Source organism: Mizuhopecten yessoensis, unplaced genomic scaffold, assembly GCF_002113885.1.
Source record: "Mizuhopecten yessoensis strain PY_sf001 unplaced genomic scaffold, ASM211388v2 scaffold5737, whole genome shotgun sequence".
Lineage (NCBI taxonomy): Eukaryota > Metazoa > Mollusca > Bivalvia > Pectinida > Pectinidae > Mizuhopecten > Mizuhopecten yessoensis.
In genome coordinates this window covers 179,363-192,234 of record NW_018406198.1, presented here as the reverse complement: position 1 = coordinate 192,234, position 12,872 = coordinate 179,363, and the positions used below count along the sequence as shown (strand labels likewise).

The following is a 12,872-nucleotide window of genomic DNA, read 5'->3' as shown; positions in this document are numbered from 1 at the left end:
GAATACTCAGGAGTGAGATATAGACAGGGTGTCGGAATACTCAGAAGTGAGATATAGACAGGATGGCGGAATACTCAGAAGTGAGATATAGACAGGGTGTCAGAATACTCAGGAGTGAGCTATAGACAGGGTGTGACAGGATGTCAGATTACACAGGGGTTGGCTTAGAAAGGATATCAGTTGTCAGATTAGGTTTCACTGTCTTTGTTATAGGGCTGAACGATACATTAACATGACAATAGGGGATATGTTCACAATACTGTTGTCACGAAACAATGTGTATCACGATACATATAGTAACAGTAGAAGCAAAGAGAAAAGATATATTGCAGATTTTTAATGGCAATATTACAACTGGAAATAGACTTGGTCCAAAATGGGCATGACTTTAAAGTTTAATTCACACAATTCCGGTCTTTCGACGTGGATGCCGAGCTGGAGCTGTCACTCGCCATGTGGAAACGAATATGAATAGACAAAATCCAGAAAATATTGTAGCCGTATTATGACCTCCCAAAAACTATTTTGTATCTATTGTCCCGTATTCAAAATATCTCGACATATCGTCACACGATATATGGTTGCAGCCCCACTTTGTATAGGTATACAGGTGTTTCAGTGTTCACTGTTCTTTAAACAATACTCAAATGATTCGTAGAAGTGAATTAGGAAAGTGTTACACATGCAATAATTTTCTTTATCTGTTGGTAGAGTCGCTGTAAGATGATAGAGGACCCAGAGAAACTGCGAGGGCATGCTGAGGCCTTTGTCGACAAGTCTGTGGCACTTACGGATGCATGCCTCATATTTTCCCCATCACAGGTAGATTTGTTTTTGTTGTATATCAGTTAAAACAATAAGATTCCTGAGGTTTAATATCTAACTAAAGTGAGGGTTCCCAAAATGAAACACTTTTCATATACCAGATGCAGCATTTATATTTTGCAATACAAATGAATGGTATCTATATTTGAAATCAGAATTTTTAAAGTTTTAAGCGATTGGAGCAAATTTTGTCTGTCTACTTCTGGTATGTTGCTCATGAACTCAACTGAAAAATAAAAAAAATAATGAAAAGAAAATAATTCCCGGGAAATGGTACTTCGCGACAAAATAATTTCTAGACATGGACAAATATTTGTTCAAATGAAATTTTTAATGATTAAATTATTTAAATTCATCAAAAAGTGTCATTTTTTTTTTAAATGATTTTTTTTTTAAATACTGTTACGTATTTCCATAAACTGACTTAAATGATGAGGTGTTCTATTTTGGGTGCCCTGTAGCAAGCTGGAACTTCCAAGTTAACCTGAATCAAACAAATGAGCTCTATTAATTGACATCAAAATTTGACACATGATGTCGGGTGGTGCAGTGGATAGCGCACTTGCCTTTCACCAAGGCAGCCGGGGTTTGATTCCCCAATCGGGCGTGAATAAGGTTTGGGTCACCTGCCCGACCCCGTGGGTTTTCTCCGGGTACTCCGGTTTCCTCCCACGTTGATACTCCCTGCGCAATTACATCCGGGCCAACAAGAATGATTAATATAAATTGAAATAACTTGTTTCATAATTGTTGTAAAATAAATAAAGTTTGTATAAATAATTGACACACGTGCTGGAGATCATTAAAATTAAACCTATAGGTATCTACAGTATTGTTTCTAAAACACTTGTTTTATTAAAAAAGCATTACCTCATTCAACCCTGAAGACACATTTGAACTCTTCCAATTGAAAAGGCTGGGATAGTTCATTATGAAATTGCAGGGGTGAATGAATTAAGTACAAATGTCAGCACCTTCAGCCGTTCTTTTTAAGAAAAATGGAAAATTAGTTAGAACCTGTCGTTAAAAACTTTGGGTTTGACATCATGCTTGTTTCCAACAGATCGCACTGGCTGCTATCCTTACCAGCGCAGCCCAGGTTGGCAAAAACATGGACAGGTAACTCAGATTCCATTTCCTCAGAGATAATGTAAAGAGTGTAGAGGTATTCATTTTGATGAAGCTCTGGCGAGCTAGAAGTAAGGCTCCAGGCTGGAGTTTCATTAATTTTCATAAAGATTTTTTAATCACTTGCTTCATGACTGGGTTTTTTCAGGGAGAAATTCATGCACGAATTATATGAGTAAAATTTCACCTACACAAATCAGTCACTTGACAAGTTTTATTGTACACAGCATAGTATGAATAACATTTCCGTTGTGAAGGATGAATTAAACACTGCAAAAGTTTCCCAGTATAGGAAATCCTCTTGACAATTTCTTGAAAAACACAAATCTGTCCCAATGTTGGAAAGAAATATACTAGTGGGTTCTGAGTGTCTAGGTATTATTTCTATAGTAAAGTGTATCAAATAATTCCAAACCCTGGCCTTGAGACTAGCTCCCAGCTGCCACGGCTGTAGGGTACAGGTGACAGTTTGTGATGTTTATTATAACCATTTTGTTTCCTCAGCTACGTCACAGGGATTTTACTACAGGGGGCAACAAAAGACGAGCTTGAGAAAACGATATACCAGATAAAACGTGAGTGCCTTCACTGGTCTGTTTATATTGTGGAGTAATTGTCCTACTACCTAAGAACAGTATACAGTGATAGAGGGCCTTCACTGGTCTGTTTATATTGTGGATCCCGGAGTAATTGTCCTACTACCTAAGAACAGTATACAGTAAACAATTAGCTACCCAAGGACGAAAAGCTATGTTTGCATTGTTTTCAAAGTGTTCATCATTAAACTTAAATGTAAAAACTATGCTACACCTTTTCGATACATATGTAAGCAGTATCCTTTTTTATGCAAGTGAAATTTGGTGTATGCACAAAGCTCCAGAGATTGAACGTGTACATTTACATTTTTGTAAGAAATTACTAAAAGTAAAGAAATTGGCCAGTAACAATATGGTATATGGTATCTTGAATTGGGACGATGTTTGGTTAAATCCATGTATTTCTCAGCATAATATGTTATTACCATTGATAAAACAAAGAATTTTTTATCAAGGCATACAATCCCTAATGGCCTCAGTGGAAAACTCTCCAAAAGGTTTATTGTATAAAAATATCATAGATTTTGGAGAATCATTACAATTTTACCTCACAAAATATATACCAATGAAATAACGCATTTGTTTAACTAGAATCCGTACATCTACACATTCTTTGGCTGTAGAAGTTGGAAGGTATAACAATATACCTAGAGAACGTAGATATTGTAAACAGTGTAACTCCCCCTCTGAAGTAGAGGGCGAATTTCATTTTTATTAGTCTGTTCAAAGTTCCAAAATCTCAGATCCCGTTCTATCAAAAGCCATTATTGGAAAAAAACATCTGTGTTTAAAAATGTTCAGTTATTGAGTGTCCATACTATTAAAGAATTGTGTATACTAGGAAAAGTCATCTATGAGGCAAACAAATTAAGGGTATTATAATGGAATATGATTGTCTTCATTCTCTGTACATTGTCCATAATTTGTGTATAATATGTATTGTATACTGATGGGCCAATGGCCTTAAGTTCGAATAAAACTTGTAACTTGTAAACTTGTAACAGTGATAGAGGGCCTAACGTGTTGTCTGTGGTGTTGTGGTCTATTGAGTTAAGGAATGACGGACATATTGGGGTTTGTTAAGCCACCCCCTGTCAGCCCATTTATCACATAACTGACGCATTTTACTATGTCAAACGGCCATGTCACAAATATGGTATTACACAGGTGAAATATAACCTAAAGGTGCTCAGTGGTTTGTTACCTAAAATTTACAACAGCCCGTTCCTTAATTAATTGGGAATATCCACCTCACTTTTTGGTTATTTTGGGGAAATAAAGCGCTTTTTAGCCAGAGGAAACGGCCTGTATTGGGCTGTAAAACTGAGCAAAAAAAATCACTGGTGCTGCGATTGGTCAAAACCGTGGGACATATTCCTATGACAACACAGTAACTGCTTTTACTCAATATTATACCACATGATAAATTTACTGTTATTCTGGATAAATTTGAAATGTTTATTTCGTCATCATCATTTTCATTGCATTTAAAACTGCTCATTATAAAAAAAAATAGTCAAACTAATTTGCACTGCAATTAACGACTCCACTATGATAGGAGTACTTTGGTTTTAACTTTATAGAGTCTTATGTCATATCAAATTATTGAACTTGGAAATTAGTGTTGTGACAGTTTTACTCTAGAATACCTACAGACCCTATAGACCACTTTGCCTCCTCCAGATATGAACTATTTTATGTTGACTTGTGTTATGGATATCTATGTCTATGGATTTTTTGTCTTGACTAACTCCAGGTTTAAAATATATGGTGAAATCACAGAAGCCATTGGAGAAGGAACAGGTTGGACGTGTACAGAAAAAACTATTGAAATGTCGTAACCAGGACAACAACCCTGACAGTGAACAGTGAGTGTACACATACCACAGTCACACCCAGTAACCTGTTACCGTAACAATCAATAAAACAGATTTTCAAAAATAAACCACATTTCATACTGGTAATACATATATACATTTGACTAAAAATGCAAAAAAAATAGTTTTCTGCCTGATTATTATTAATCAATAAAACAATATTTTGTCAGTTCGATTATTCAGTGATTTATAACTTATAATGAATCATCAAAATAACTCAACATTTAAAGTATCAATTTACTGTTTATTGGTTCAACTGTCTGTTTCCTTATTTAGGTACAAAAGGAAGCTCCGGGAAATGCTGGATGATGACGAGGACCAGCAGACAATCAAACGTACCAAGATCAGTGAGGTATAAATGTGGTACAGTAGATGTAGGATCTCCACACAGCTGATAGTGACAGTGTCAGTGAAGTATAAATGTGGTACAGTAGATGTAGGTTTTCCTCTCAGGTGATAGTGACAGTGTCAGTGAGGGATAAATGTGGTACAGTAGATGTAGGATCCCCTAACAGCTGATAGTGACACGTGTCAGTGAGGCATAAATGTGGTACAGTAGATGTAGGATCACATCACAGCTGATAGTGACAGTGTCAGTGGGGTATAAATGTGTTACAGTAGATGTAGGATCTCCTCACAGCTGATAATGACAGTGTCAGTGAGGTATAAATGTGATAGTGACATTGTCAGTGAGGTATAAATGTGGTACAGGAGATGTAGGATCCCCTCACAGCTGATAGTTACAGTGTCAGTGAGGTATAAATGTGGTGCAGTAGATGTAGAATCTCCTCACAGCTGATAGTGACAGTGTAAGTGAGGTATAAATGTGGTACAGTAGATGAAGGATCCCCTCACAGCTGATAGTGACAGTGTAAGTGAGGTATAAATGTGGTACATGGTTCAACTGTCTGTTTCCTTATTTAGGTACAAAAGGAAGCTCCGGGAAATGCTGGATGATGACGAGGACCATCAGACAATCAAACGTACCAAGATCAGTGAGGTATAAATGTGGTACAGTAGATTTAGGATCCCCTCACAGCTGATAGTGACCGTGTCAGTGAGGTATAAATGTGGTACAATAGATGTAGGATCCCCTCACAGCTGATAGTGACCGTGTCAGTGAGGTATAAATGTGGTACAATAGATGTAGGATCCCCTCACAGCTGAAAGAGACACGTGTCAGTGAGGTATAAATGTGGGACAGTAGATGTAGGATCCCCTCACAGCTGAAAGAGACACGTGTCAGTGAGGTATAAATGTGGGACAGTAGATTTAGGATCCCCTGACAGCTGATAGCGACAGTGTCAGTGAGGTATAAATGTGGTGCAGTAGATGTAGAATCTCCTCACAGCTGATAGTGACAGTGTCAGTGGGGGATAAATGTGGTACAGTAGATGTAGAATCTCTGAAAGTGACAGTGTCAGTGAGGTATAAATGGGGTACAGTAGATTTAGGATCCCCTCACAGCTGATAGTGACCGTGTCAGTGAGGTATAAATGTGGTACAGGAGATGTAGGATCCCCTCACAGCTGATAGTGCCAGTGTCAGTGAGGTATAAATGTGGTAAAGTAGATGTAGAATCTCCTCACAGCTGATAGTGACAGTGTCAGTGAGGTACAAATGTGGTACAGTAGATGTAGGATCCGCTCACAGCTGATAGTGACAGTGTCAGTGAAGTATAAATGTGGTACAGTAGATGTAGGTTTTCCTCTCAGGTGATAGTGACAGTGTCAGTGAGGGATAAATGTGGTACAATAGATGTAGGATCCCCTCACAGCTGAAAGAGACACGTGTCAGTGAGGTATAAATGTGGAACAATAGATGTAGGATCCCCTCACAGCTGAAAGAGACACGTGTCAGTGAGGTATAAATGTGGAACAGTAGATGTAGGATCCCCTCACAGCTCAAAGTGACAGTGTCAGTGGGGTATAAATGTGGTCCAGTAGATGTAGGATCTCCTCACACGTGATAGTGACAGTGTCAGTGAGGTATAAAGGTGGTACAGTAGATGTAGGATCCCCTCAAAGCTGATAGTGACAGTGTCAGTGAGGTGTAAATGTGGTACAGTAGATGTAGGATCCGCTCACAGCTGATAGTGACAGTGTCAGTGACGTATAAATGTGGTACAGTAGATGTAGGATATCCTCACAGCTGATAGTGACAGTGTCAGTGAAGTATAAATGTGGTACAGTAGATGTAGGTTTTCCTCTCAGGTGATAGTGACAGTGTCAGTGAGGGATAAATGTGGTACAGTAGATGTAGAATCTCCTCAGAGCTGATAGTGACAGTGTCAGTGAGGTACAAATGTGGTACAGTGGATGTAGGATCCCCTCACAGCTGATAGTTACAGTGTCAGTGAGGTATAAATGTGGTGCAGTAGATGTAGAATCTCCTCACAGCTGATAGTGACAGTGTAAGTGAGGTATAAATGTGGTACATGGTTCAACTGTCTGTTTCCTTATTTAGGTACAAAAGGAAGCTCCGGGAAATGCTGGATGATGACGAGGACCATCAGACAATCAAACGTACCAAGATCAGTGATGTATAAATGTGGTACAGTAGATGTAGGATCCCCTCACAGCTGAAAGTGACACGTGTCAGTGAGGTATAAATGTGGTACAATAGATGTAGGATCCCCTCACAGCTGAAAGTGACAGTGTCAGTGGGGTATAAATGTGGTACAGTAGATGTAGGATCTCCTCACAGCTGATAGCGACAGTGTCAGTGAGGTATAAATGTGGTACAGTAGATTTAGGATCCCCTCACAGCTGATAGTGACAGTGTAAGTGAGGTATAAATGTGGTACAGTAGATGTAGGATCTCCTCACAGCTGATAGTGACAGTGTCAGTGAGGGATAAATGTGGTACAGTAGATGGAGGATCCCCTCACAGCTGATAGTGACAGTGTCAGTGAGGGATAAATGTGGTACAGTAGATGGAGGATCCCCTCACAGCTGATAGTGACAGTGTAAGTGAGGTATAAATGTGGTACAGTAGATGTAGAATCTCCTCACAGCTGATAGTGACAGTGTCAGTGGGGTATAAATGTGGTACAGTAGATGTAGGATCCCCTCACAGCTGAAAGTGATACGTGTCAGTGAGGTATAAATGTGGTACAATAGATGTAGGATCCCCGCACAGCTGAAAGTGACAGTGTCAGTGGGGTATAAATGTGGTACAGTAGATGTAGGATCTCCTCACAGGTGATAGTGACAGTGTCAGTGAGGTATAAATGGGGTACAGTAGATGTTGGATCCCCTCACAGCTGATAGTGACAGTGTCAGTGAGGTATATATGTGGTACAGTAGATGTAGGATCTCCTCACAGGTGATAGTGACAGTGTCAGTGAGGTATAAATGTGGGACAGTAGATGTAGGATCCCCTCACAGCTGAAAGTGATACGTGTCAGTGAGGTATAAATGTGGTACAATAGATGTAGGATCCCCTCACAGCTGAAAGTTACAGTGTCAGTGGGGTATAAATGTGGTACAGTAGTTGTAGGATCCCCTCACAGCTGATAGTGACAGGGTCAGTGAGGAATAAATGTGGTACAGTAGATGGAGGATCCCCTCACAGCTGATAGTGACAGTGTCAGCGTCTCGATGTCCCAATTAGGATCTCCTCACAGCTGATAGTGACAGTGTCAGTGAGGTATAAATCTGGTACAGTAGATGTAGGATCCCCTCACAGCTCAAAGTGACAGTGTCAGTGGGGTATAAATGTGGTACAGTAGTTGTAGGATCCCCTCACAGCTGATAGTGACAGTGTAAGTGAGGTATAAATGTGGTACAGTAGATGTAGGATCCCCTGACAGCTGATAGTGACAGTGTAAGTGAGGTATAAATGTGGTACAGTAGATGTAGGATCCCCTCACAGCTGATAGTGACAGTGTCAGCGTCTCGATGTCCCAATTAGGCTATGTGATTAGTAGAAATATAAGAGAATCAGGGTCATCTCTGACAATGACAGTGATAAAGTATAACTTACAAAGATGGTGTTGCTATCTTATTATCATCATAAGTGTTGACACAACAACTCTGAGATCTGAGATATGATGGGACTTTTTATTAAATAGTTACATTATGAAAGTAATTTAGCAAACTTTATTGGAAATATAAATTAAAATTCCTACTTTGTTAAAATATGTAATTAAAGGAAATGAATGATTATTTTTTAAATTTTGTTAAAATATTTTTAGAGAGGACCATATTTTGTCGCGAAGGGTTGTTTAGGCATGCTATTGGTAAAAGGGTCCAGATCAAGTATTGATATGTCAGCTTGATATGTCGCTTCGCTCTCCGGGGTAGGTTTTGTAAAACTTGAGAAAGATATAAAGTATTTTTAGTATTACTGAGGACACTTGAGTATCATTCATATCTCATTAGAATTTCCTTGGATCATACCATTTTAGAAAGTACTTGCCATTGCCAGGGCAGCAAGATATTTTAATAATTTATTATTAACCTAATTATTAGAACCTAATTGAACTCCGTGTTTATCATGTGTATCCCCCAATCTATCCCAGATGATACAATTCTGGTGTGTTTGTATTTTCGACAGGAGGAGAAACGTCGAGACAAGGAACTGCTCGGAGTTCCCTGAATTGTGACAGAAATAAAAATCATACAGCAATTCTTTTCGAAGGACAGACAACTATCTTGTGACAACCCTATTAAAAGAGTGTGTAAGACTGAACAATCTTATTGATAGGACGCCGGTCCTTGTTAATCCTGTGCAATGGTAGACAATCTATGGTTAAACAACTTTGTTCAGTGAACATAGAACTTTTGAGAGCATTGTTGGAAGGGCAGACAACTCTTCACACTTCCCGGTTCAAAGGACAGACAACTCTTCACAATCCTTTTCAAAGGACAGACAACTCTTCACAATCCATCAAGGAGCAGAGATCATTTTACTGTTCTGTTCAAAGAGCAGATCACTCTACATAACTCTCTTTAAAGGATAAACGACTTTTCACAACCCTGTTCAAAGAGCAGACATTGTTTCACAACCCTGTTCAAAGAGCAGATAACTCTTCATAAATCTTTTCAAAGAATAAACAACTCTCACAACCCCTTTACAGAGGACAGACAACTCTTCAAAATACGGTCAAGGAGCAGACATCATTTTACAATTCTGTTCAAAGAGCAGATAACTCTTCATAGCTCTCTTTAAATGACTAACACCATTTCACAACCCTGTTCAAAGGGGAGACAACTCTTCACATCTTAACACACCAGTAAAAGACTCTTCTGCCCCAGATCTGATGCTGATGGAGACACAATTTATCTATCTTTATAGTGCTTTTCAAGATGGTGCTGTTAGGTAGCAAATGTTGAGTTCAAATAGCCACAGTTTCTCAAAACAAATTGAATAGGTGTTTGAACTAATATAGCCACACTTTAGCTCAAAAGCAAGCTTGCTCAACTGTTATGTCCAGAATGAATGAAGATAGCGAACAAGCACTATTTGATTCTGAGAAATTATGGTTGGATTTTTTTTCTGTCTCTGCTGAAGACCGTCTGTGTTCAGTTGTGTTAGTGATATCGCTAGGTGTCCTTGTTACGTTTTTATTAAAAAATCAAACATATTCACGTTTTCTTGTTTTGTTGTTTTGTCAAGACTATTTGAAAATGGAATTACATTTTGTATGCCAAGAAGGTGAGCTTATGCCATATAGTGCTGCAGCGATTGTCAGCTTTCCTCTGAATTAGCAATAGGCCTAGGTTGATGGCATTTTGTCTGTAGCATGCCTTATTGAAGAGCTATCAAATTTGTTCAAATAAATGACATTGGCCCACTTTCAAAGTCACAGCAGTCAGATGCATTAAAATGTTTCAATAACTTCTTTTACATAACCGAAAGGCTTAGGGTGATGCTATTTGGCCAGTAGCAAGCTTGGATGAAGAGCTATCAACTTCATTCAAATAAATGACCTTGTTTTTCTTTTAAGGTCACAAGAGTCAATTGTATTAAAACCTTCAAATGCTTTCTTTTTCAACAGCAAAGAGATATAGGGTGATGATATTTCAACATTAGCATGCTGGGATGAGGAGCTATCATTTTTTTAGATAAATTGTTAAAATCTTCAAATAACTTCTCAAGAAGCCATTGGAGAAGGAGAAACTATTTTGTCAATAGTATGCTGCTGGGGTGAAGCCGGGCTTACAGTTTGTTAAAATAAATAGCCTTGACCAATTTTCAAGGTCACCAGGGTCAAATGTATTGAAACTTAGGAGTAATTTCTTGATATCTATGAGGCCTTTCAGTGGATGATATTTGACTAGGACATGCTGGGATAAAGGGCTATCAAGTTTATTCAAATGATCTAATTAAAAATTTCTTTTTCTGAGTAACCAGTTGACAAAGTGGTAGTTTCATGACAAATAGTATGTATCTATAAGATGTGGTGTGCTTTAACTCATTCACCCCAGAAATTTCATAATGAACTATTCCAACCTTTGAATTGGAAGAGCTCAAATTTGTCTGCAGGGGTAAATGAGTTTAAGTGTGGGAACCGAATATGTGACCTAGACCAACTTTGAAGGCCGGCTTATTAAAATAACAATTATCTAGCCAAGATTAGGAAGTCGTACAGTGATAAAATAACAATTATCTAGCCAAGATTAGGACGTCGTACAGTGATAAAATAACAATTATCTAGCCAAGATTAGGAAGTCGTACAGTGATAAAATAACAATTATCTAGCCAAGATTAGGAAGTCGTACAGTGATAAAATAACAATTATCTAGCCAAGATTAGGAAGTCGTACAGTGATAAAATAACAATTATCTAGCCAAGATTAGGAAGTCGTACAGTGATAAAATAACAATTATCTAGCCAAGATTAGGAAGTCGTACAGTGATAAAATAACAATTATCTAGCCAAGATTAGGAAGTCGTACAGTGATAAAATAACAATTATCTAGCCAAGATTAGGAAGTCGTACAGTGATAAAATAACAATTATCTAGCCAAGATTAGGAAGTCGTACAGTGATAAAATAACAATTATCTAGCCAAGATTAGGAAGTCGTACAGTGATAAAATAACAATTATCTAGCCAAGATTAGGAAGTCGTACAGTGATAAAATAACAATTATCTAGCCAAGATTAGGAAGTCGTACAGTGATAAAATAACAATTATCTAGCCAAGATTAGGAAGTCGTACAGTGATAAAATAACAATTATCTAGCCAAGATTAGGAAGTCGTACAGTGATAAAATAACAATTATCTAGCCAAGATTAGGAAGTCGTACAGTGATAAAATAACAATTATCTAGCCAAGATTAGGAAGTCGTACAGTGATAAAATAACAATTATCTAGCCAAGATTAGGAAGTCGTACAGTGATAAAATAACAATTATCTAGCCAAGATTAGGAAGTCGTACAGTGATAAAATAACAATTATCTAGCCAAGATTAGGAAGTCGTACAGTGATAAAATAACAATTATCTAGCCAAGATTAGGAAGTCGTACAGTGATAAAATAACAATTATCTAGCCAAGATTAGGAAGTCGTACAGTGATAAAATAACAATTATCTAGCCAAGATTAGGAAGTCGTACAGTGATAAAATAACAATTATCTAGCCAAGATTAGGAAGTCGTACAGTGATAAAATAACAATTATCTAGCCAAGATTAGGAAGTCGTACAGTGATAAAATAACAATTATCTAGCCAAGATTAGGAAGTCGTACAGTGATAAAATAACAATTATCTAGCCAAGATTAGGAAGTCGTACAGTGATAAAATAACAATTATCTAGCCAAGATTAGGAAGTCGTACAGTGATAAAATAACAATTATCTAGCCAAGATTAGGAAGTCGTACAGTGATAAAATAACAATTATCTAGCCAAGATTAGGAAGTCGTACAGTGATAAAATAACAATTATCTAGCCAAGATTAGGAAGTCGTACAGTGATAAAATAACAATTATCTAGCCAAGATTAGGAAGTCGTACAGTGATAAAATAACAATTATCTAGCCAAGATTAGGAAGTCGTACAGTGATAAAATAACAATTATCTAGCCAAGATTAGGAAGTCGTACAGTGATAAAATAACAATTATCTAGCCAAGATTAGGAAGTCGTACAGTGATAAAATAACAATTATCTAGCCAAGATTAGGAAGTCGTACAGTGATAAAATAACAATTATCTAGCCAAGATTAGGAAGTCGTACAGTGATAAAATAACAATTATCTAGCCAAGATTAGGAAGTCGTACAGTGATAAAATAACAATTATCTAGCCAAGATTAGGAAGTCGTACAGTGATAAAATAACAATTATCTAGCCAAGATTAGGACGTCGTACAGTGATAAAATAACAATTATCTAGCCAAGATTAGGAAGTCGTACAGTGATAAAATAACAATTATCTAGCCAAGATTAGGAAGTCGTACAGTGATAAAATAACAATTATCTAGCCAAGATTAGGAAGTCGTACAG

At 37.6% G+C, this 12,872-nt stretch overlaps 1 protein-coding gene across 1 annotated transcript in view; it reads left to right on the top strand.

The window, feature by feature from the left end:
• The window catches only part of LOC110451027 (cyclin-H-like), a 20,187-nt gene extending 10,171 nt beyond the window's left edge, over positions 1 to 10,016 (top strand). Inside the window, exons 6-11 of the mRNA XM_021498861.1 lie at positions 712 to 822; positions 1,889 to 1,944; positions 2,458 to 2,528; positions 4,306 to 4,417; positions 4,703 to 4,778; positions 8,987 to 10,016. Of these exons, the coding sequence (XP_021354536.1) occupies positions 712 to 822; positions 1,889 to 1,944; positions 2,458 to 2,528; positions 4,306 to 4,417; positions 4,703 to 4,778; positions 8,987 to 9,028 (468 nt within the window). The 3' untranslated portion in view covers positions 9,029 to 10,016. The remainder of the gene's footprint in view (positions 1 to 711; positions 823 to 1,888; positions 1,945 to 2,457; positions 2,529 to 4,305; positions 4,418 to 4,702; positions 4,779 to 8,986) is intronic.
• The last annotated feature ends 2,856 nt before the right edge of the window (positions 10,017 to 12,872 follow it).